Source organism: Xenopus laevis, chromosome 5L, assembly GCF_017654675.1.
Source record: "Xenopus laevis strain J_2021 chromosome 5L, Xenopus_laevis_v10.1, whole genome shotgun sequence".
Lineage (NCBI taxonomy): Eukaryota > Metazoa > Chordata > Amphibia > Anura > Pipidae > Xenopus > Xenopus laevis.
The window spans coordinates 31,095,055-31,119,920 of NC_054379.1; the positions used below are offsets into that span (position 1 = coordinate 31,095,055).

Genomic DNA, 24,866 nt, shown 5'->3' on the forward strand with positions numbered 1-24,866 from the left:
AGGGCAAGTGTAGTAGCATGTGCTTAGCAGTGCCCTGTGATGTCACTCATATGTGTCATTCATGAAGTTGCTCACACATCTTTGAGAGAACAGGTTCCTTGAGTTGCATCTTAGTTCAAACTAGAGGTCGTATCACCACCTAGTGGCCAAACTCAGTAAAATCTACCGTTTTCCAGGTCTCGGCTCTAAAATGTCTGTGCCTGACAGCAGTGACACGGATATGCTCATAGGTTTAAAAAAGTGCTTGAACAATAATCTCACTACAAATCCTAATAGCATAGAAATCCAGATTTCATCACAATTGGGATAGACTGTCCCTTAGGGGTTGCCCATTCCCTCAAGAATAACAGAGAGCATAACATACTGTATATCTGATGGATACGATATACCCTGCCTAAAGAAGGTATTCAATATTTGGAAGATATTGGAAGATATACAATTTCCCCTAATGGTGGAGAATTCACTTTTTTCTAAATAAATAATTTACATATCTTTTTGATAATCACAAGCGTATGGCTATGAGCATTAGCTCTTGCTGCTGATCTGATAGGACTTTTTTCAAATTTCTGTTTAGTTTGGCTTTATGATTTCTTTTATGTCGTTTTGTTTTTTATTCGTTGATTTCATAAATCTCAGGCTTATCATATTTTATGTCATTTCCTTCTGATAAAGGAAGCACGAGATTATGTTGAATCCATAATGTTTAACCAGTTAATAATTATTGCAAATTGTGGAACTTTTTGTATGCATCATACATTGTTTTTTGAAAAAAAAATTCAAAACCAAATAAACACAAAGTTACGAAAAAAAAAAAGAAATCCAGATTTCATCAAGCATCAGTGCAAAAAAAAAAACAATGTCTTTGCCAAATAATTTCTTTAAGGATTCAGATCTGATACTTGATTTTAAAACAGAGTTGTGTGTGTATCATGGGGCACAGAGAGTTTTCAGAAAGCTTTTACTGTACTTAATACACAGTGGATAGATTTTTGGCTCCTTTAAGGGCCCACCTCAACTTAATCTTCCTGCTTCTTTGGGATACTTAATTAAATAATAAAGAAATATATAACTTTGCTTCTAATGAAATCCAAGAAAATTCAGATTAACATTTCTTGATAAAATTCTTGTGTAATATTAGCTGAAATTTTTTTTCTGGTCTACATGGTGGAGGGACGATAATGGAAGCCAGTGTTATCCACTTCCTATTCTTTTAGACCACACCCACTTTAAACCACACCCATGTCCACATTAATAGCACACCAAAAAACCAAATGGTTGGTGCTCACTGCAGGGATATCATTCATATGTGAAAAAAGTTGTCATATTAAGACATACCCTTAAATACATATACCTCCTCCTCCCCTATGGATAACACAGCAACCCCCCAGCACATGATTAAACACCTATGGGGCCCCTAACAATAATTTTTAAATCCTAACAAATCCCCAGAACAAATACAGGCAGAGCAGGGCACACACAGGGAGCACAAGGAAGGCAGAGTATTGCAGATACTGGCAGAGTATGGCGCAGAAAGGAGTATGGAACACACAGGGAGCATAGGGCAGGCAGAGTATGGCACAAACAGGGAGCATAGGGCAGGCAGAGTATGGCACACACAGGGAGCATAGGGCAGGCAGAGTATGGCACACACAGGGAGCAAACAGCAGGCAGAGTATGGCACACACAGGGAGCATATGGCAGGCAGAGTATGGAACACAGGGAGCATAGGGAAGGCAGAACAGAGCAAGAGACAGGGAAACCCATCAGAATCACTCACAGATGTACTACTGCCAGTGACCTCCCTTCAACATAGAGTAATCTTTGGGCTGATTGTGGCAATGCTCGTGGGGGCCCCAGCACAACATTTCCTATTCTGTTGAACAATACAAGATGGTAGGTGGGGATGGGAGGGGTTGACTGATAAGGTTCAGAGTACAAGGCGATTCCCATGCTGACTTTTTTTTAGGGGTAAGCATATATTTAGGGGTCTTTAGCCTTTGTTAAACAGGATTTTTTCAACTGGTCATATCTAACAGCAGGACTTAACATATTACATCTGCTGAGTGTGCATGGTCTTGTCCTGTCCCTGCATTATGCTGTCCTGTCTTGCAGGAGTTGCATATTTTTGCACTTGCACTTTTTGTCTGTTATCCGGTACTTCTATGTTGTGTGTAGCACCATGGTCCTAGAGGAATGTTGTTTTGTTTCACTGTGTACTGTACAAACGTATATGGATTAAATGACAAACTCACTCTTGACTCTTGGACTTCTCTTCCAGACAGCTGAGCCAAGTTTCCAGTACAAGAGGTCTGGGAGAAGTCTGAAAGACAATAGAAACCGAAACCGCAAAAGAAAACTGGAAAAAAAAAAATGAAATGTGAATGTAAAAATGACAGCGAGCAGAAGAATCCTGTGTGCAAATGAAGGACAGATGCCGTTTGTCATCCCAAGAAGCCACACAAAGTTCTGATGGTTTTAAAATAATTTTATTTGAGTGTAAGCTAAAAGAAAATGTACACGCTTACATTTGAAAAGAACCTGGGCATGTGCTTAGACCTTGTTCTTACAGATCCAAATATTTTTTTCCATAGGAATATTCCCCTGACATACACATCCCAAATTCTTCCGTACGTATATGTACAGTCTAAAACCATAGCGACCTATGATTATGCTTCTTTACATTGTGCAAATCAGAAAGATAGTGGTACAACAGACACAAAACAGGAGTATTCCTCGCAAAGACATTCATGTTATTTTGGTCCCTCTTCACCCAAAATCAAGCTGGCTATATACCCAGAATCAGTTGAGAACCCCCAATCGATCTTTATAAGGATCTTAACTAATTGTAACATAGAAACAAAACAAGACAGAGACACAGGGGTGCGGGGGGGATAAGATATGCTCAGAATCATAAAATACAGCAGCGAAAGAAACAAAACATATGCAAATGTCATACCCACAATGCCCTCTGCTGCTCCCATAATGCACTAGTATTCAATGCAAGGCATTTCCCTTTTGCAGTGGGAGGGTCTCACATGTCAGACCCCTCTGCTCCATTCCTGTTCCACTGACACACAAAACACATTGCAAATGTAGCACAACATTCACATCAATAGGGTCGGGGACATACGGCACAGGCAGTGAATGTATGGGTGTCTAGCTTCACATTTTATCTGTTTTTCATTTTATAAGAAAGAATCAATCAGTGTATTTACCTAACATCAAAAAAAAAAAAAAAAAGTTCACCCGTTGCCATTATATACAAATTCTCTCTTTTTTGTGGTTTGATTTCGTATAGAAACGTAGAATTCAGTGTTTACTTATACATGAAAATGTATATACCCTTTAGTGCTGCTCGCCCACATTTCCTCGGAATTATTTCACTTTTAGGAAAAAAAAAAAGCAACAACACTTTTTTATTTATTCATTTTAAATCTTTTAAAAAGCTTGGATATAAAACATCCAAATGATTCTGGAAAATTTCTCTCCCACCGACGTTCTCCTTATCTCACTCAGCCTTGTCCGGAGCACTTGTGGAAGGTGTTAGTGTGGCTGGGAACATTAACACCTTGGCATGCATGAATGATAAATCAGGGAGGCTGGCGATGACCTTAGTGGCCTCTTCACTTAGGTTCTCATCCCGCCTGGGCTTCCTGCAGGGGGAACAAGAGAAACCAATATGGCGTCACTCCTCAGAAACAGGACACAACCATGGTAAAGAGGAAAACAAGCTCAAGAGCAATGGTGTAAATTGATTTCCTAGGATTATTAGTATACAGGGTCGGACTGGGGGGGGGGGGGTCATGGTCGGACCCGAGGGCTGGGGCCCACCGGATTTTTTCCTGGTGTCCAGTCCGATGCTGATGGTACATGGGGGGCCAAGCCAATCCAATCTCAATGTTATATGGATATCGATTGGCTTGGGAACCTGATAGGTTAGACGCAAAAAGTTTCCATACACTACAGATTCAATCCTGTTTGATGTTTTACTTGTAGTAAAGGGTGAATTTATTTGGCAGGCATGGATTCGTTATGAATTTCCGGATTGCACCGACGACAGATGTTTTCGCGAAACTGCAGCGAAAATTCGCTGCAACAAAAAAATTGTTGCTCGTCAAAATTGTTGCACATCAAAATTATTCGGACGCCCACTGACTTTAATGCATTTAGACAAAAGAGTCACGCATTTAAAAATTGGCGCTCCGTTAAAATTGACACGTGTCAAAATAATTTTGCGCCCATTGATTTCAATGCGTTTCGCTAAATTTTGCGCAGTTTCACAAATTTTTCCAGAGTTTCGCTTATTTTTATGGAATTTCTCTGCGAAGCGAAACAGGACTGATTTGCCCATCACTAGTTACTTGTCAGTGGATATGTTTATTATAATACAGGAAAACGATTCTGATTCTACATGAAAAGCACGAGCTTCCTCCTTTATGTACCACTGGAGTAATGGGAGCATTTAACAGAAGTCAATTTGGGGGTAGGAGAGTTCCGAATGGCTGCTGAAAGCAAAGGTACAGCTTAATGTAGGAACTTTATAACCCAAACAACAGAATTGTATAACATTAAAATCTGGGCAAGACTTTAAATGAAGTTTACAAATTGGATGAGCTTTAATTCAGCTGTAAACTGCAGTGTTGTCTGTAAGAATGGAAATTATTATTGCTTGCCAATAGAGAGAACGGTAATAACACTAGATGCGGTGGGATAGTGTTCCGGCAATCTAACAGCTCTGCAAAAAAATGTAACTTTACTCATATACAGACAGTGGTTTCAATAGGGGCTCAATCTGAAGATTTCCATTGCCTACAGTACAAAGGGATCCCAGATAATGCCGTTCCAGAGGAAATCTATAGAGTAAAACAAAGGGCAATTCCTTGGTGTGAGATTTAAAGGTGGCCATACACGGAGAGATCCGCTCGTTTGTCGATGTCACCAAACCAGCGGATCTCTCCCCGATATGCCGACCTTGAGGTGGGCAATATCGGGCTGATCCGATCGTGGGCCCTAGGGCCCAACGATCGGATCCTAACGAATAGTAATGGGCGGTCGGATCGCAGGACCGCATCAACGAATAGATGCGGCCGCGATCCGACGGGATGTTTAGTCCCATCCGATCGATATCTGGCCGACTTTCGGCCAGATCTCGATCGGGGAAGCCCGCAGAGGGCCCCATACACGGGCCAATAAGCTGCCGACTCGGTCTGTCGGCAGCTTTTATCGGCCCATGTATGGCCACCATTAGGCAGGGGATGCCCACATTTATCCCTGTGAGACATGGATGTCAGGATGGTATACAGCATAAGGGCAACGTTTCATAATTGATTTTATAGGCTCGGATAGATTGATAAGGAGGGGGGATACAGCATTTGAAAATGTTCTAGTTCCATAAGCAGGTGTATGAAGCACCACAAAGCCAAGCAGGTGTATGAATAAGGGTCAGTAGGGTGAAATGAATCAGGTAGGTACAGTATAATAAGTGCATTGAGATGCGAGGCCTGAGTATTGCTGATACTGTTACAAAACATTTACCTTGCCGATGTGCTTGTGGTCTCTGCAGTGGACATGAGCCGTGCAAATGCATCTGTCACTTTGTTACTAGCGCCAACACTTTCCAGCTTTGATGTTGTCAATTCATACAACTCTGGATCCACACCTTATGGCATAAATTGACATATCAGTAACAGGCCAGCGCCAAGTTGTTATTATTACACACATCACAGGTAAGCACAACACACACTTCTTTAAACATCCGAGACATTTAGGTGGGCTGCCAACTTGGCCAGCACATTGAGATTGGTGATTCATTCTTTAAAGGGACACTGATCACATCTGGTTCTTTCATGGATTATAATTGAACTTAACGCATTTAAACGCTTTTCACTATCCACTAATATTAGTATTTGTTGTGTCACAAAGAAAGGATGGGGGTGGGTGGAAAAGAGGTTCCTACTAAATATTGGGAAGGGGGTTGTTAGTGAGAGCTGTGAAGATGTGGAATTCTTTCCCTGAATCAGTGGTACTGGCTGATACATTAGATAGCTTTAAGAAGGGGTTGGGTGGCTTTTTAGCAAGTGAGGGAATACAGGGTTATGGGAGATAGCTCATAGTACAAGTTGATCCAGGGACTAGACCGATTGCCATTTTGGAGTCAAGAAGGAATTTTCCCCCCTTTGAGGCAAATTGGAGAGGCTTCAGATGGATTTTTTGCCTTCCTATTGATCAACTGGCAGTTAGGCAGGTTAAAAAAAAGTTAAAAGGTTGAACTTGATGGATGTGTGTCTTTTTTCAACCTAACTTACTATGTTAAATGTTTAAGTGGTGCTCCCATGTGTTGTAGTAATAGGGATGGGGCCTAATTTCACCCACTATACATACGTCACAACACGTGTGAGCTGCAGAAAGACAGCAGAGGGTGCCCCCTTGCAACTCAACTTACCATTAACAGACTTTTGATTCAGAGACCCATTTTAATGAAATTTATTCTGGCCTCACTTAGCTTATTACAAGAGATTTCATTCATGGTGGGACCCTTTAGTGGGGCTAGTCTCACAGGAGCTACAAATCTTGGTTGGATCAGTAGGTGGAAGTGTGGCCCATAAAATTGAGGATTGGAAAGTGATCCCCAAATATGTACTGAATTGAGTCATCTGTCTTTGTGGTTTAATTTAAGTGCCTGTGAGATTTATATCAGACTAACCTCCATGTATCAAAGTGAGCCTGAATAATGGACTCTCCCAGTCTGCTTTAGCTCTATGATCCAAGCTAGAAAGTTTCCTGCAACTTCATGGCAGAAGGAGCAGCAATAAAAAGCTGGAAACTGCCGGCAGCCTGTGATATTCATTCTAACATGGAGCAAAGCATTTTCTGACAATAGACCTATTCCATCAGTTACTGTAAAGGTGGCTATACACGAAGAGATTCGCTCGTTTAGCGATGTCGCCAAACTTGCGGATCTCTCCCCGATATGCCCACCTTGAGGTGGACAATATCGGGCTGATCCGCATCAACGAATAGATGCGGCCGCGATCCGACGGGATTTTTCGTCCCATCCAATCGAGATCTGCCCGACTTTCGGCCAGATCTCGATCGGTGAAGCCCCCCATACACGAGCCAATAAGATGCCGACACGGTCTGTAGGTAGCTTTTATCGGCCCGTGTATGGCCACCTTAAGAGCACAGTACCATAGTCAATGGAAACGGAACAATAGTGATTGATTCCCAGTCTTCTTATAAGAAATACTACAGCAGAAGAAGGAGCTTAATGATAACGGTCGACCAAATAAAAACAAAAAAACTATTTCCTGCCCACATTTTATGTTCTTAACAAAAAGAGCCAGTAGGCTTGAGACACGTTATGTGGAGAATAAACACTTTTTGAGCAGATTTTCTGCCTCACAGCCCAATTCTTGTTACTCTATTATGGACTCTACACAGATGCCCATGGCTCAAACTGTAACCAGTACATGTCTAATACATCAAAAAGTGCAAGCGCCATCTGCATACCAACTGCCATCTTTGAAACTCTTTCTGTTTGAATAATCTACCGCTGTCTGGTGTAACACAAGACTAATAAAAAAAAAAAAAGAAGTCATTTGATTACAGGGTCCCTTTAAGGAATATCTACGTGAAATTAATTTGCATTTGTTTTAAAACTCATGGTTAAGAGAGACTTTAGAAGTGTACTCAAATAAATGGTGTAGGATTTGCTATAGACATAGATAGCAGAAAAAGTCAGTAGAAAAAACTTTTAAGAGGATTAATCTTATTTACTGATGTACTATGACTCTGATAATTAAAGAAATATCAAACTCTCCGCAAAGTCCCGCACACACATACGCACATCACTTTCAATTAACACTTACACAATTAACCATGCACATCATGCTAACACAGCCAACACATGACAAACACATCCCCATCACTTCCTTAGCATTATCTTACCGTTATCTGGAAAGAATCGTGTTATCATTGTTATCTTAAAAAGCAGTACTATAATGTATTTTAACTGAATCATGTGGAGATGTGCAACTGCACCACAGCGAGGGGAAAGGAGGCTCAGCTTGTATTCATTATTGTGCTGATGGACCAAGCTTCATTTCTTACAATTGTCTTACCTTGCATTTTGCTAAAGGGGACATAAATGATCTAGAGAGAACCACACAACATTGCAGTATCCATTAAGGAATAAAAATAAAACATTTTAAAGAGTTTTTCCCTTAATAACAGCAATTTGGAGGCCTGTGCAGCTTATTTCCCAAAGAAAATGGGCAGGGAGCATAATCAATATTGCCCCAATCTACTCTCCAGCTAACTTATGTTCCTAAATTTCTGCTCTGCCGTTTGCAGCCCCATAATGGATCACTCCCTTTGACTTACTATCACATTCCAGAAATCTCGTTGGAGCATCTGTTCTGTACATGCACATCTGACTGCTCATTACACAGAATCATGTGGCCTTCAGCAAACGTTTAGCCAAAGCGATTCTGTGTAAGAAGTGATCAAGGCAGGCGGCTTGTAAGCAGCACAGAAAGATGTTGATCTCAGCCGGTCAGTAAACCAACAACAACGAGCATGTGATAAACAGCAAGAGATATGGCAACCTGGAAGGTGATATGTAAAAAATAAACCCCAAGTATTAGGGGAAGCAAATTATAAGAAAAGTACTTAGTTAAATAAATCATTTTTAAAAAAATTATTTTTATGGAAGCTGAAGTGGGTTTTATGTCTAGTGCCATTATGTCCCCTTTATGATGCGCGACACCAGTTAACAAAAAGATAATGCACATCTTGCTGAGTAAAATAATGCTTTGATTAAAAGTTCTTCATTTATGAAATACAAGCATTCAATAAATTATTTCTGAAAACCTGGTCAACAGGGGTCGTGGTTGAGGTTAATATCTCATAAAAACAATCATGTCTGATCCTACAAATATGAATGAGGAGCTCACTGTTTAAATTATATTCTTCCAATCTCGATAGTTTGTAGAATGATTTATTGGGAGTAATGTAATAAAAGTAGCAAAGTTCTAGGTACCTAAATCAATCAGTCAGCAAGCAGCATTCATTGGTCACAAGGCCAATCATCTGGTTGCTATGGATTAATAAACCTGGCGCAAGCTTCACTACATAACCCCAGTTGGATGCAAAGCCTACTATAGACCATATTTCCTATAAACTGAATATGTTATGTTTCCTATAGGTCACCACTTCCTATGTTGGTATCCCTGCTCTGCTTATATGTCTATACGTTTATATAGTGAATAAAGTACCCCCTCTTGTAAATTATAAGGATATTATAAGTTACCGAGGCGTTCCATGACCATATGAAAACACGAGGCCGAACAACTACAAGATGACTTCGAACATCTTCATATTTTGCAACAGGGGAACTTTATTTATTATAATACACACGTTTGTCATGTGACAGAAATAACATCACAGAGCTTCAATATAATAATAATAACCGATGCCATCACTAAGCACCGTTTATAACGATATAATTTAAAGCATATTCATGGCTCTTCTGTATTTTATAATTTCCCAGCAATAATGACCTTTTCAGATACAAATAGTAATAATGCAATTATTAGAAGTCTTTCGAAGAAGTCCCATCACCAAAGATGTCAAAGGTTTATTAATTTATTATTAAGTTAAAGGGATACTGTCATCATAATGAAACTGTTTTTTAAGCATAAAAGTAATGCTTAACATTGAATGAATGTAGTCTTGACAAGAGTGCATTTATATTGATAGTTAATTCCCTTTCCCTCAGCAGGCAGCATAGACATTAGAGAGGCTTGTCCCCTTAGGTAGGATTAGCAAAGCCTAGTTCAAGAGTGTTTTACTATATAAAAGCCCTACTCTCTTCCAAACATCAGTATAGTAGCAAGCAATAAAGAGACCAACACACCGATTCCAAAACATTTAATATCGAGCAAGAAAGATTAAGGGTGGGAATTAATTGGGCCTCAGGCAGCACAGGTAAGAGCATTTAGAAAACAATATAACTAGGGTGGGTTTAAACTAAAGCAGACATTAGAGCCACCTTCATGAAAGCCAGATGTCCAATTTCTAGTCTGCAGTGTTTAGCAAAATTATTGGCCACGTAGCCATTGTCAGCCCAGGAGGTCAAATCTGGTTAAATGAGCTTGGAATCCTTTGGTATATTTTCCCTGCCACTTGATATGCCGTTAAATCCACCTGCCTAGTATCTTCCAGATGGCTTTCCATTTATTATTACTGCAAACAGTGTTTGGGGGGGGGGGGGTTAGTTTTGTCCTGAAGAAGTGCTGTGTAGGTACATATCCCTCCATATAGTAAATTTAGCTACAAATTAGTATTTTTATGTATTGTGTTGTGTAGGCCATTAATAGGCACTCAGCCTGACACTGCATGAAAAACAATTAAATTGTATGGCTCAGTACACTACAAGCAGAAAATGTACAACAGGGAAAGAATACTCCTAAACTGCCTTGCAAAGGGCTGCATATTAAGATCTTACAGTTACAATAAGCATATGTGTACCCAAAGTGTGGGATTCTATGAAGTAAAGGTAGCCATACACGGGCAGATTAAAGCTGCCGATAACGGTCCTTTGGAGCGATTCGGCAGCTTATCTGCCCATGTGTGGGGGCTCCCAACGGCTCCTCCTGATCAATATCAGGCCAAAAATCGGCCAGATATCGATCGGTCAAGTTAAATTTTTTTGTACGATCCAGGACCGCATCGGCTAGTTGATGCGGCCCTGTGACCCGTTGGAGCCCATTCGTAGTATTGTAATCCGAACGTTCGGCCCAGCCGTTAGTGGGCATATCAGGTTAAGATCCGCTCGCAAACGAGCAGATCTTATAGAATATGGCCACCTTTACCCATGTGTCAATCTAGAAAAAATGCTTAGCATTCCCCATACAGGTCTGACATCAGATGGAGATTTAGATTGCTTTCCACCATCAGCTATGAGAGATACCTTCCTTTAGAAAATTCTGAGCATTACCATAGAGATTTATATCTCTTCATCTTCTAAAATCACGAAGATGAAAATGTTTCGTTTTTGTTTTATGTTTTGCGGATGACTCCCATCCATTTCAACAGACTTCTTAATCATGGGCCAATAAGCTTTTTTTTTTTTTGTAATGAAGAAGACTTAGCTAGTCCATCATAGGCTAGAGATGCCTCTGTGAGAAAATCTGTTGCAAGGTTAAGGTTCAGCAAAAAAGTTTCTAGATATCAATGCACCTTGCCAGTCCAACACAGCTACAGCTGGTTTAAAGTCTATTGTGGCTGCTATGTAGGGCTTTTCCTTAGGCTAGTCCATCTTTCTATAAATTGGATCCTTTCATCCTAAGTCGATTTTAAGTGGCAGCGTATGCATCACAGGAGGAACGAATTCTGGATCTTTAGATTCAAATAGAAACAGGATTCCAAACATTTTTCGGTGTTTGCTTGATTCATTCAAGAGAAGGACAGCCTTTTTGTTTACAATACACAAGAAAGTTTACTGGTCTTCTTAAATGGTTCACAGTCATGATTCCTTGTGGGTTCTCTTACAGCCTGAAGAAATTATGGTGGATTCTCTGTCCATGCCTGAGGAAATTCTAAGCCTGGAAGATATCTTGCCACCAACACCCGCATTTTCTCAAATGGTTTCTACCCTATAACAGCAGACTGTATGGGGCATAATTTGCCTGCTTTAAGTACTCAAAGACCTGTAATAAAACCCCTTCAATCAGGTAAACAAATTTTAAGGCGGCTATAGACACACCAATAATATCGTTAAAAATTAATTTTCCTCCGATATTCGGTGTATATATGGCGGAAGACAAGCCGACAAGTATCAGCAGAAGACTTGGATATCGGTCGGCTTGCTGAAAAATTTTGTTTGGGTACCTTTGAAGGCACCTAAAAATTGCCCACTGAAGGTTAACAAATGGCAACCTAGTGTATCCTCCTTTGTATAGGCATATTTATGCACAAAACAAGGTAGCCATACATGCACCAATACTGTTCGTACAAAACTTTTTGTCCAATATTTGGTACGTGTATGGTGGGAGACAAGTCTACCCATATTGGCAGAAGGCTAGGATATTAGTCGGCTCATTGATCGGGCTGGTTGTAAAATTTTTATGCACCTGAACACTGCCCATGGTTAGTGCTGAATCGTCAGATACAGGTAAAATTATATTGTTTCTACCCAGGGGCGTAACTATAGAGGAAGCAGACCCTGCGACAGCAGGGGGGCCCAGGAGGTATAGGGGCCCCGTGAGGCCCTAATTCATATACAATTTCAATAAATATTGGAGAAACAAGTCAACCTCTAAACATTTTGGGGGCCTGAAAAATAATTTGCTGTGGGGCCCAGAAATATCTAGTTACGCCACTGTTTCTACCTGTATATTTGATGATTCAGCTCTACATTTGCGTATTGAAACAAAAATCTTTCAGGAAAGATCGTAATTGTAACGTCTATGGCCACGTTTATAGTCCTTGAAACAGGAAGACAGTTTAGGCAGTTTTAGTCAAAATACTACTCTATTCTGGGGTTAAGATTACAGTGTCATTTTATCCTTGGAGTTAAGAGCTCAGTGGGTCACAGTGTCATTTAATGCTGGGAGTTGCGCTAATCATCATGTCCACCAAACACTCCTGAAGCATGTGGAAAAACACTGCAGCAAAAAAATTAACTACCCAGTGCAACCTCAAGGGGTATAGTCACTTATATGGTGCCCTTCAGTCAAAGCTTTCCCATGGGCAAGCAAAGTGAAACAGATAAACATGGTGCTGCATTCCACAGCAGGTCAGAAACACACAGCTACATGGAAGGAGTATGAGGGTTCTATAGGGTACGGTTCTCTTTATGGCTATGATATACAGTGCTACTTGTAGCTAGCTACTTGCCTTGACGACAAAACGCCAGAAAATACCCTGTCATAGACAATACTGAGAATTTTCTCTGCTTAAACACACGGTGTCTTAGCAGAGACATTTATCAGTATTGTCTATTTTGTAGCCGCAACAACTATCTGGCTACAAGCAGCTCTGTGTGCAATTGTCCTTAGCTGGAATTGGATAATTTAACTACAGGGTGGAAGCATATGTTGTCTGTGCTGTCCATAGGCATGTAAGGCAAAAAGATCTATTTCAATTTGAAAAAAGGTCTAAAGATGTGCTTCTAAGGATAAGGAAACCTCCATCAGTCTATTTCTTTCCAAATCCTCTTTCCCTTTAAAAAAAGAAGTATAGAAAATGTAGAAGTATAGAAAATGTATAAAGTATAGTATAGAAAATGAATAAATGATTAAAAACCAAATGTCGTTTATAATACTAAAGAAACAGCGTAAACTCTGGTGACAGTATCCCTTTAAGGTAATATGTTAGCTACCAATCATTTTTACACAAGTAATCAAACCCACAACCACATGATCAGCGAACTGACAAATAGATGACTTTCCTAAAAACAAGTACCTTGTTTAAAAAATGAGTAAACCTGTGAATGTGAGTTACTTTGTGCCTTTTAATCCTGACAAGACATAGTGACATGGCAACACACAATCCACACAGTGGATTCATTCAGCATGGGGGATGTCATTTTGGTTACTTTCAATCTTTAAAGGGAAGGATTAAGAAAATAAATCAGTTAACTATTTTTATGTGTCTATAGGACGTTTTGAAGGGAAAAAAACAAAGTCTTTTTGCCTACGCTATACTTTGTGTATGTTGAATGAACATTACTTTAAACTGTCTTGACTTCAGTAACAAATAAATGGGTGGGAAATGCAGCTTTATTTAAATATTTGTTTACTGGATAATATTTTGACATTGCTTCCATTACCACTCCCTGTGATGTTGCTACATCGTACTTGTATCGCAATTGTAGACAACTGAATAATTAGTGTCACACCAGTAAAAATTACAGTATAGCATTGATGGTGCACTTCTTAGCATGGTTTATTGTTCAATAAAAATATATTATTTGGAACAGATGGAATGCATTTGGCAAAACATTTCTGTAAACAATTATTGCTCGCCATTGCATACATTTTACAGCAAAAGCATCTACTTTTAACAAAGTAGAAAAAACAAACAACATTGGGCAAGACAATAAAGAGCTAAGGATATAGCATTTCATGCAGCTCTGGTATTCTGAGTTTTTTTTTTTTTTTTGGAGATGTCTAAAAGTCCTTAAAACATTATTGATTTACATTAGTATTACAAACAAAGAGACAGTCTTACTTAAAAGTGCCTCACAGCAAAGTTGCTTGTTTATAGGAAAGCCATAAATGAAGTGTCCGTGCCTTCTAAGCAAACCATTACACACTCAGCTACCTGGGATTGTGGTGGTGGCATTAGAACCACTGTCATCCACGGGCCCAAAGAAATCGAGGTTTAGCACAGCAGAACCTCCACTAGCTTGAAATTCAGTGACCATGTTGGAAATCAGTCGAAAGAAGGTTAGCCAAAAGGAGGAGTTTGTGTGCAAAAAGGGAGTAAGACACACGCTTAAACATGCATGTTTTTCAAGTAGTATACACAGCAGAGTTAGAAAATACTCAATAGCATAAAACACTCTAAGTTTGAAAGGTTAAACAAATGCAAAGGTATATAAAGTTAATAAGTATAGCAAATATATCCCCGTAGTTAGTAATGTACATTTGCCAACGGGTTATGGAGAAGAAACAGTCGTACTATTAATGGGAAACAGTTGAAAGTAAGAAGGTAAACTAAAACTTTTGTAAGTGGCAGCCTATAAAATTTGAATTGAGTGCTGCTACATTTAAAAATGCAATAGAAAAAGGCATCTTGTATGACTCCCAAACATATATGGCAAAATCTCCATAGCCAAGATATTTCCATCTTTTTTGTGCCATTTTAGTCTCTGCTACATCCATTAATCGGACTGGTCATATGAATAAAAATCTTTTAATGTGGGAAGGGGCTTTCCAGGGCATAGCCAACTGTCTAGGATCTAGGTCTCTATATGCATTCTCTTGTTTTGGCTGGTCCTGTTGCTTAGAGGCATTCTTCTTAATTAAGGGTAACGGCACAACAAGACTGATTTTAATGCAAGTCTATGGGCAGTAGTTTCAGGGCTTGCAAAACTGTGATGGCGCCCTAGACCTTAGGCAGCCGGTATCTGCTACATTTACAGTGCTCTCTACTGAGGGGCTTCTCCTCTCTAAAGTCCAAGCACTAGCTCCCGAGTGGCACACATTGGGATACAGGCACATTTTGTTTTCATCCCTCATCCAGATGTTTCCCTATTCTACTCAGGGCTTATCTGCCTGTACTATTTCCAGGCAGCGAAAAAAAAATGACAGCACATACATGTTCTGGGGATGCCCGTGTGGGATGCTCCACAAACTGTGGAAGGATGAAAATGAAGAAGGTTATACTTTAATCAAAGCTGGGGAGTTGGTTTCAATACGGTCTCTTAAGAGTGTTTCCATAACTAAAAGTGCTTCTACCAAGTGGTAGAAATATAGTAGTAACAATAATACATATAAAATATTTCTTTTATATACATAAATGAAATGGTGTTTGTAGCACAGATCACATATAGGTGAATACATAATACCGAACTGTTCCCCATTAAGAAAAGCAAGCGCAGTTCAGAAGCGAGAGGGACTGGCTGAAGGAGCACATCATCAGACAACAAATAAAATTGTCCAGGCTTTCCTTGATCCTACATATGCATCGATATGTTTGTGGCTTCTAATTAAACTTTCATGATGATGTTGGTATGCAAGATAAGCCAAAGACAGTAATTACATGTTCATTAACTGGATGGGGGGATAATCCAGAGGCTCACTGCATTTCAATATGTGTTACACCTGCAGGCAGCGTTAAAGGGATTCTGTCATGATTTTATGATATTGTTTTTATTTCTAAATTACACAGTTTACACTGCAAGTAATTCACTCTACAATATAAGTGTATGCAAATGTATTTTTTTAGTTGTAATATTGGTGTGTAGGTGTCATCTCAGGTCACTTTGCCTGGTCATGTGCTTTCAGAAAGAGCCAGCAGTTTAGGATGGAACTGCTTTCTGGCAGGCTGTTGTTTCTCCTACTCATTGTAACTGAATGTGTCACAGTGGGACCTGGATTTTACTATTGAGTGCTGTTCTTATATCTACCAGGCAGCTGTTATCTTGTGTTAGGGAGCTGCTATCTGGTTACCTTCCCATTGTTCTGTTATTAGGCTGCTGGGGGGAGGGATGAGGTATGCGATATCACTCCAACTTGCAGTACAGCAGTAAAGAGTGACTGAAGTTTATCAGAGCACAAGTCACATGAATGGAGGCAGCTGGGAATCTGACAATATGTTTAGCCCCATGTCAGATTTCAAAATTAAATATAAAAAAAATCTGTTTGCTCTTTTGAGAAACGGATTTCAGTGCTGAATTCTGCTGGAACAGCACTATTAACTGATGTGTTTTGGAAAAAAACATGGTTTCCCATGACAGTATCCCTTTAATGTAAAATGTGAATAGAAAGGGCCAATATAATGACCTAGTGCAAGAAGAAAAATAACCCTTCAAAGTTAACACTGGGGAAAAAGAAAAAACAAACAAACTTGTACCTACCTGGCTCTGGATTGGATGAATTAAAAAAATATATAACCAAAACAAAAGTGTTGAACATATAATACTGACCAAAACACATATCAAATGTCAAGTGTGTCATTTTTGATTTTGAAGGTGCCAAAGCAAAAAGCATTAAAATGTACTAAAAAAAAAAAAACAAAACAAAACACCGTACACATCATAACCGAAATACTCTGCCAACCTTAATATAAATAAACTGGTTAATAATGGTGAACAAGTGCTTAAAATCAGATTACTGGAGCATCTTAAATGTTTTGTTGGATTTGACTTTTTCCTGTTTTAGGCTTATGGCACACGGTGTGTTTTCTCTGCCGGAGTAAAAGTGCTGGCAGAGTGAAGGCCAATTACACTCACCTGGAGAAATTCCACAATGTGCCATAAGCCTAAATCAGAAGAAAATCGGAGGAGCCAACAAATCGTTTTAATTTGCCTATTTAATGTCAATATGAGCTCATAAATAGAAATGTGTGCTTTTATGTGAACTCAGATATAGGATCCATTATTATACATTATTTCCTTTTTCTTTGTAATAATAAAACAGCACGTAGCACATACAGACTTCATCTTTTTTTTAGTAGATCTAACTAAAAAAAACTCTTATCCAGAAAATCCCAGGTCCCAAGAATTCGGCATCTTCATACTTTAAATCTGCTAAAAAAATCATTTAAATATTAAATAAACCCAATAGACTGGTTTTGCTTCCAATAAGGATTAATTATATCTTAGTGGGGATCAAGTACAAGATACTGGTTTAGTATTAATGAGAAAAAGGAAATCATTTGAAAATTTTAATTTGTAATTATTTGATTAAAATGGAATTGCCTGGGAGATGGCCTTCTCACAATTCCAAGCTTTCTGGATAATGTTTTTATGGATAAAGGATCCCTTACCTGTATTAATTTGTGCACAATCTTACTGTATTGTGTTGTTACACTACCGTGACTGCAGACATAGTGAGGTAGGAAAGAGGGGCTGGTTTAATAACAGCTTCCCTTTAAGAGCAAGAAGGGTCAGTGAGCATAATACTGTTGAGTCAAACCTCTGTGTTGCCATTACTCCCAGACACAGCAAATAAAGTGTTTTCCATAATACTGTATAATAAAACGGTTGTTTCCCACCCACAGATGGTGGTGCTATTAAAGTGACTGTTGTGAAAATTGTGAAAAAGTGCACATTATTGGCGAGATCCATTTAATGAGCTCATAGCGAACATAGGTACGTGCTGCCTCTTTAATAAGATGTACTGTGCCAGAAAGGAAAGCAGAAAAAAAGCCTGCAGTTTCAAAGGTAACGCTAAAAAGATAAAGGAAAGGTCAGCAAACAGATGTTTGTTTGAACTCTGGCGGTTTCTTATGTCTATCTCTGGTGTTAGCGGGTCTACGAAGAGACGTACCATCTAGAGGGTTGGTAAGGCCACTGCTACTCCAGTCAAACTGGACAGGTGGGAGGGATTCCTACAAAAGACAAGGGAAAAAACAGTTGTTACACCTCTAATATATGAAAGCAGTGTTCAGTACTTTGGTTCAGTCTCCGAATACAAAAATGAGATCAGCGCCTATGGCAACAGAAATTAGAAACTATATGGTGTAATATATTCAAATATATGAGGGCCACCCAGTGTTCGACAGAATTATATCAGGAGTGTCCACTATATACCTTTAAAAGTCACAATAGGTAAAGTTTTAAGATTTGTGCTGACAATTAAACATTTTCGACACGGACACAGAGACTTCTTGGGCAGTGGAGAGACTATAAGGAGATCGGCAAGAAATAAAACCTAACGGACTAACTTTCCTTATTTTTCCAAGTACTTTGGTTTAGTCCCCACTGGTTGTAAAATGCCCCAAACTTTCCATGCAGTTTATCATTAAGTTCAACAGGAACAGTCAGGCACTGTTAGTACAGGAGGTTGTTAGCCAGAAAATGCTCTAATGTTTGCCTGCCTGTACAAGCGTTGCCAGACAGTTTACACTCAAGTCAGTGGAACTGGCAGGCAGTTCTTCAATGGCAGAGAAAACATTTAGGGGCATATTTATTATGTGGTATAGAAAACAGCCGAATAATTTGCCACACATCGCTGTTGAAAAAAATGTTCTACAAGAGCAACTGCCGAACTTACTTTCAAAGGTCTGAAGCAGTGTAATATAATGGCAGAAACAGGGGCGTTATAGGACCAATTACATGAAGCATTGCTGGTTACAGGGGGACTTCCAAGTCTAAAATGTTTAATTGAAACATCATAGCTCCATAAAGCCAAGTCTTTAAACTTTACATTTTTGGCTTACATGCCCTTAACATTTGTACAATCATTACTTAAATGCAAAACTTGCTTTTAAATCAGGTATATTTTCCTTTCTCTGACCATTTCTGGGCGACATTTGAGCTGAAGTAGCACTGTATGTTTTGCTGCTGGCAATTCTCATTGTTGTTTATCCAGAGACAAAATGAACGACTTGTTGCCAAAATGCTTTTTAATAACAGCTGCGACATATCTCTCTGTTGGCCATTACCCTTACCTGCATTTGATCAGTAGTACAGATTATTTCTTCTGGAGGAACAGGAGAAGATTGCCCTATTGATGCGATCTTTTCAGCAGCAGATAAAGGCTTTGTTGGTTCTAGCATACCCTGAGAAACAACACCACAACTCTGTTAGAATAATGACTTTAAATGCTCTGACACACAAGGGGGGCCTTTCAGTTAAAAAACATTAAAAAATTGGTTATTTACTAAAAACGACATCCTTTTTTTATGGTAACGGCAAGTTCACCTGTAAATATTATTATTAGGGATGCACTATTTTGGGATCTGGCCGAAGCCCAAATCTTTCATAAAGGATTCGGTTGAATCTTGAACCAAATCGGAGACCTAATTTGCATTTGTCAAAATATCTGTCAGGGGTAAATAAAGCTACTAACCGGTTATCTTAACCATAAGATGCTGTCCACATACTCACCAACTGATCACTACTCTGAAAATAAGCAGTGGGAGACATATGTAATACAACATGATATATTATATTCTGAAAACTGAACTACTTCCCATGATTTTCTAAACTGCACTTAAGACCTACTCGCTGCGCTTATGAGCTCAGTAAGAAGTGACTCATGGTGATTACAGGCATATAAATGGATTTACATGAAAGATGGTTCCTTGCAAATTGCATGTTAAGTTTAAATATAAAAATACATCCACCCTAAATATTCTACAGAGAACTTACCAGGCTGGCTGCATACATGGGTACAATGACTGGCTGTTTTTTGTTGCCTGTAAAAAGCTATAGAGAGAACAATTACTTATATGCACAGTAGCACATTCACTTGCATTTTATATGCCAAAATTACTACATATGCAAACCCTTTTTTTTTTTTTTTTTTTTTTTGCTCCAAATCTTTTTCCTTTAAAGGACATGTAAAGCCTACATTTTGCTACCATGTGTATAAATTGGGCATATCTTCCCCACCAAGCCACAGCATATGCCCCCTCCAGTTGCCAGAGCCATCACATTTTCCTAAAACAAATAGCAGCTTTCACCCGGCAGCCATTTTCCCTCTGACACATCATCGATAACATTGAAACATATATGTTGAAAAGTTCATACAATGCAAAATGCATCTTTACAAAGACACAAATTGATAAAAAGTTCTGCTGGGGTTGAGCATTGTAATGGTTAAGCTGAGCTCAGGAGAGGTGGTTAGGAGAAAACAATAGGATCAGACAGCTAGAGTTTCTATGGGAACTAGAAATTTATCTCTTCATTGGCTGGTGTGTTTATTAATCTGAGCTGAGAAGAACTGAGCCTTCTCATGAGTCAAAAGCCAAAGTAAATTTCTGAGGGAGTTGGTTAGAGGAGGAGAAGGAATTCTAAGTGATTAAGGGTTGCTGCAGCCTTACTGTTAACCTTTTAACAACCAGAGTGGCAGGTATCTAAAGATTTCAAAGAGACTGTTCACGGATTACATTTTTGTGGGGAGGATACATGTCTTTTAAAAACCCTTCTTGATAACCAACCTCAATTTAACACATCTTTATAAATATGTCCCATAGACATGCTCTTGTGCTGCAGATATAATGATGATTACTGTCAGAGGGTTAATGTTAAATAGAAGAAGGTAATCACACTCTAGTTGTCTTACGCTGCAAATGATTTACCAGTAACGGCTCAGTAGTATGCTCCATTGCTTGGTATTTCGTATTTAAGCAGAACTGAGCAATACATTTTGCTGGTCAGCAGGGTAGCCGTATCCTAAGGCAGTGCTGATAGATTAAATGGCACAGAGCAGTGTGCAGAGAAAAAAACTCCACAATTGGCCATTTTTTTTGCACATTGTTTCAGAACACAGAGAGCTGCTGCTGCTTGTCCCTAGAATACAGTGATGACGAAGTTTTGAGTTAGTCAGAGCTGTACTGGTGGTGGGGAGGAAGGCAGGTAGGCGTCCCCTCATCCGCCTCCAAATTCAGATGTGCAAGCTAGGGAGCAGCAAAGATTCCCTGCTCATCAATTTTGTCTTAAAGGGGTTGAGTTAAATTCTGGTATGATGTGAGAGTGATATACTAAAACAATTTGCAATTGGTTTTAATTTTTTATTATTTGCAGTTTTTGAGTTATTTGACTTTTTATTTAGCAGCTCTCCAGTTTGCAATGTTTAGCAATATGGTTGCTAGGGTGTAAAAAAAAATGACTTACAATGTTCCTTGTATCAATTCCAAGGGAGCTGAGGAGTTTCTTGTTGCTGTGAGAGCCACCCCACTGGTACTTTAGTCCATAAGCATCAGGGATCTTTTGCAGCTCAGGCCAGATGTCCAGCACTTCTCTGCTTGGGACAGAGAAACGTTAAGCAGACGCTCTAGAAAGATTTACTTCTCTACACACTCAATATAATAATCAGGCTGTGTTTTTACTCAACCACTTCCAACAGTGCAGTCATAAAAACAGTAGTGCGTTTTCTTACCTTATGCTAGACATGGGTTTTGCAGCTTCTTCACTTGCCTCTGCTTTAAGCCAGTGATCCAAGCACAATATATTTTCTTCTACTTGAAAAACAGGATGAAGAGGAAAAGACACCTGGATGACTCGCTCAAGACGGCTCTGTAACGACTGCTACAAAGGTAAACAAACATTAATAAGGATTTTCAAATCAGTATCTGCATGGAGACAGAATTTAATAGTTTATCTTTTCAAACCAATGCCTACTCTATCTATCTATCTATCTATCTATCTATATCTATCTCTATATATATCTATATATCTCGATATATATATCGATTTCTATCTATAACTATATAAGCAAGTCCAGTCTGGTGCACTCAAAAAAATTCTAAGTTGGCCTGGGTGCCGGTCAAAACCAATATTCATAGTGCACAATAAATAACCGCACTCACAGCTCTTGCTCAAAAATATACAAAAAATGTATTCAATGTTTCAGCCCTTAGAATCAAGCTGTCTTCATGAACTTCCTGAAGATGGCTCAATTCTAAGTGCCGAAACGCAGAATGTATTTTTTTGTATAGTTTTGAGCAAGACTTGTGAGTATATATATATACATGCCTGCATCACAGTATTACTACATCCAGACACAAATTGAGCTAGTAAGGATATATTTGATAATTTAATGACACCGTTGCTCAGACTGGACACTATTGTGTCTCTGTGTGTGTGTGTTTGTCCAATAAGTACACATGGGTGCAATCATTTAACAGATTTCAGTGGGCCTAGATTCTGTCTAGAAAGATTATGCAGCCAAAAACCATTTCTCTTAAGGCATTTAATGATAAACATGATTTTTCAAGTTACCATTTAGTGCAGCATAAAATACATTTGTATTACCTGAAAGGCATCTGTTGATTGATCGCTGACAGAAGATAGACCAGACTCCTGAAATACGGGTAAAGTGAGATCTTCTGTTTTTACGTCCCGGTCTCCAGAGCTAGATGGTACGTGTGTCCTAAATGAAGGCCAGGTCTCAGAGTCTGGAGGTGAAGGGTCCTTTTCATCAACAAACACTGCCCATGAAGGCCCTTCTGAATGGTCATCTTCAAAAGCATTCCAGTCTGAATGAGGTTTAAAATTGCTGGCAGAGTTAAAGTCTGCAAAATCATCGAAGTCTTGTGAATTTTTTGACTCGTCATCTTTTGCAAGTGAACCAAAATCTCCAAACTCGCTGAACTCTTCCTCCTCTTTATCTGCCTCAGAACATTTAACACTAAGGCCTGAAAATGTCAACTGTTCGTCAACGGCTGGTTTGATCTCCTCTTGGAAAGGGCTTACATTGGTCTCATTAAAATCCCCAAAATCATCACTCAGGTCATTTTCTTTATCATCCCACATTCCATTAGAGGTGTTATTGGAGTCACTTGAGTCCGTAAGACATGGAAGTGAATTTGCACAAGGAGCTTCAGACACACTACTACTGTCAATTGTCAAACTATGCTCACCGTTATCTAGGTTGCTCTTGGATATATGTTTAACATTCTCTGTGCCCTCTGCTGCATTATCATGAGGAGTAAAACCATTGTCATCAGTGGTTTCTAAAACTTCTTTCTGCACTTCCCCGTCTGCAAGTTTGCCAATGGTTTCCTCAGTGGCTGCTAATGGTACAGGAACTTTTTCAGCAGTATTGATGTCTGTCGCAATCACAACATTGTCATGGGGTACAACATTGTCAAGGGGTACAACATTAGCTATGATTAGGCCTGTTGCTGAAGTGCAATTTGAAAGAGCTAAGGTATTAATTTCATCCCCGTTTTCAGAGATATGTGTAACTACTTCCTTTATTTGGGAGCTACCATTCTCTACACTACATAATTGACTACTACTTGTAATACTTAAAGCTTGCCCTTCATATATACCATTATGTGACTTGAGCTCTGTGCCCCCTAAATGTATAGAGTCTTTTTTTGGAAATGTGGAAAAATCTGCAAAGTCCACTGCTTTACTGGTTACAAAGTTACTGCTTGGGTCAGCACTATGCGTAGCAATGGTGTTATATCCCTTAGAATCATCAATGCTGTCCTGATCTTCTATTCCCTGAGGACTGACAGAATCACTCGCTGCAAAGCCATTTGTAAGGTTCTCTTCACAGTGCACCTTCTCACCATTACAAGTTACATCGAGTGGATCAAGGCTTCTGCTTATGAACTCTGTACTGTCACCAGAAGACACAGGACTTACAAAGTTTGAATACAAATCAGCCTTTTTTATTTTCTCTCCTGAGTTTTCTTTATTATCAAATGCAGCAACATTAAACAGATTTGATTCATAACTTGCATGTGTGTCTACTTCTCCGTGTTGTCCTTTTTGAGAACCAATCTCCAAGATGTTGCCGGTGTCTTTGACAGAAGTAAGGCTAGCGAAGTTGTTCAAACTGTCAGAGTAATCTTGAATAGGCAAAACGTGTTTAGCTGGAATATACTCCTCTTGGGATTTGGAATAATTAACAGTTTCAAATTCAGCAAAACCCATTCCAGAGTTACCGACTCCAGAGAAGCCCCCAAATTCGCCAAACTCATCCTCGTCATCATCGTCAGCCACACAGTCAAGAGGAGGAGGGGAAGACGAATACATTCGGATGATTTCAGGCTCCATAGTGTAATGGCTTCCTTAGAGAAAACAGTTTACACCTACGAAAAAAAAAGACCAGGTTTATAATGATGCAAACAAATAACATACATAAAGTCAAGGGTTTGTTTTGTACTGTTTTGACAACCTATTTATCTAATTTCCAGATACAAAGGTCCTGCAAATTATGCACATAACAGCATAACAACATTAAATTAATTTAATTTTATTAAATATAATTGTACCATATTCCCGATAGCTTTGAGAGGTTTATGAATAGCTGAATTTTGTGAATAAGGAAATACAGCTTTTTAAAGAAATAAAGAGGAGGAAGAAACAACAGTGCACAACTAAAACTGCTCTACATGAGAGAGAAGTGATTGGTTTAGGTGCATCTGTTGAGGTAAAGGCCAGTGGATGGGAGAACATTTGGCTACACAAAGGACAAGCCCAAACTGTCATATAAAACATTTAATACATTTAAAATGTTGTACAGTCAATAACTAGGACCAAGGTCTTTATTTTTAAAATACATGTAGACGAATCGCTCAAATTAATCGAGTTTTCGAGCCAAACCCACAGAAAAAAACCCAAACATCATGAAGGCTATTAACATCTTCAATTGACTCCATTGATTCTTACATGACCTAGACAGTTTTAAGTTGGTGTTTTTTTGCATTCAAGCTATTTCCAGCTTCGG

General features: G+C 39.1%; 1 protein-coding gene across 6 annotated transcripts in view; it reads right to left on the reverse strand.

Moving 5' to 3' along the window:
* Window positions 1-2,470: 2,470 nt before the first annotated feature.
* aftph.L (aftiphilin L homeolog) overlaps window positions 2,471-24,866 on the reverse strand; it is a 40,412-nt gene continuing 18,016 nt past the window's right edge. For 2 of the 6 annotated variants that reach the window (XM_041562317.1, XM_018262094.2), the window contains 9 exons: window positions 22,436-24,228; window positions 21,561-21,709; window positions 21,296-21,422; window positions 19,829-19,885; window positions 19,126-19,236; window positions 18,003-18,063; window positions 14,329-14,412; window positions 5,536-5,659; window positions 2,471-3,653 (listed from right to left, as the gene is read on the reverse strand). In XM_041562317.1, the coding sequence (XP_041418251.1) occupies window positions 3,509-3,653; window positions 5,536-5,659; window positions 14,329-14,412; window positions 18,003-18,063; window positions 19,126-19,236; window positions 19,829-19,885; window positions 21,296-21,422; window positions 21,561-21,709; window positions 22,436-24,193 (2,616 nt within the window). In that variant the 5' untranslated portion in view covers window positions 24,194-24,228 and the 3' untranslated portion in view covers window positions 2,471-3,508. 6 annotated transcript variants of the gene reach the window in all.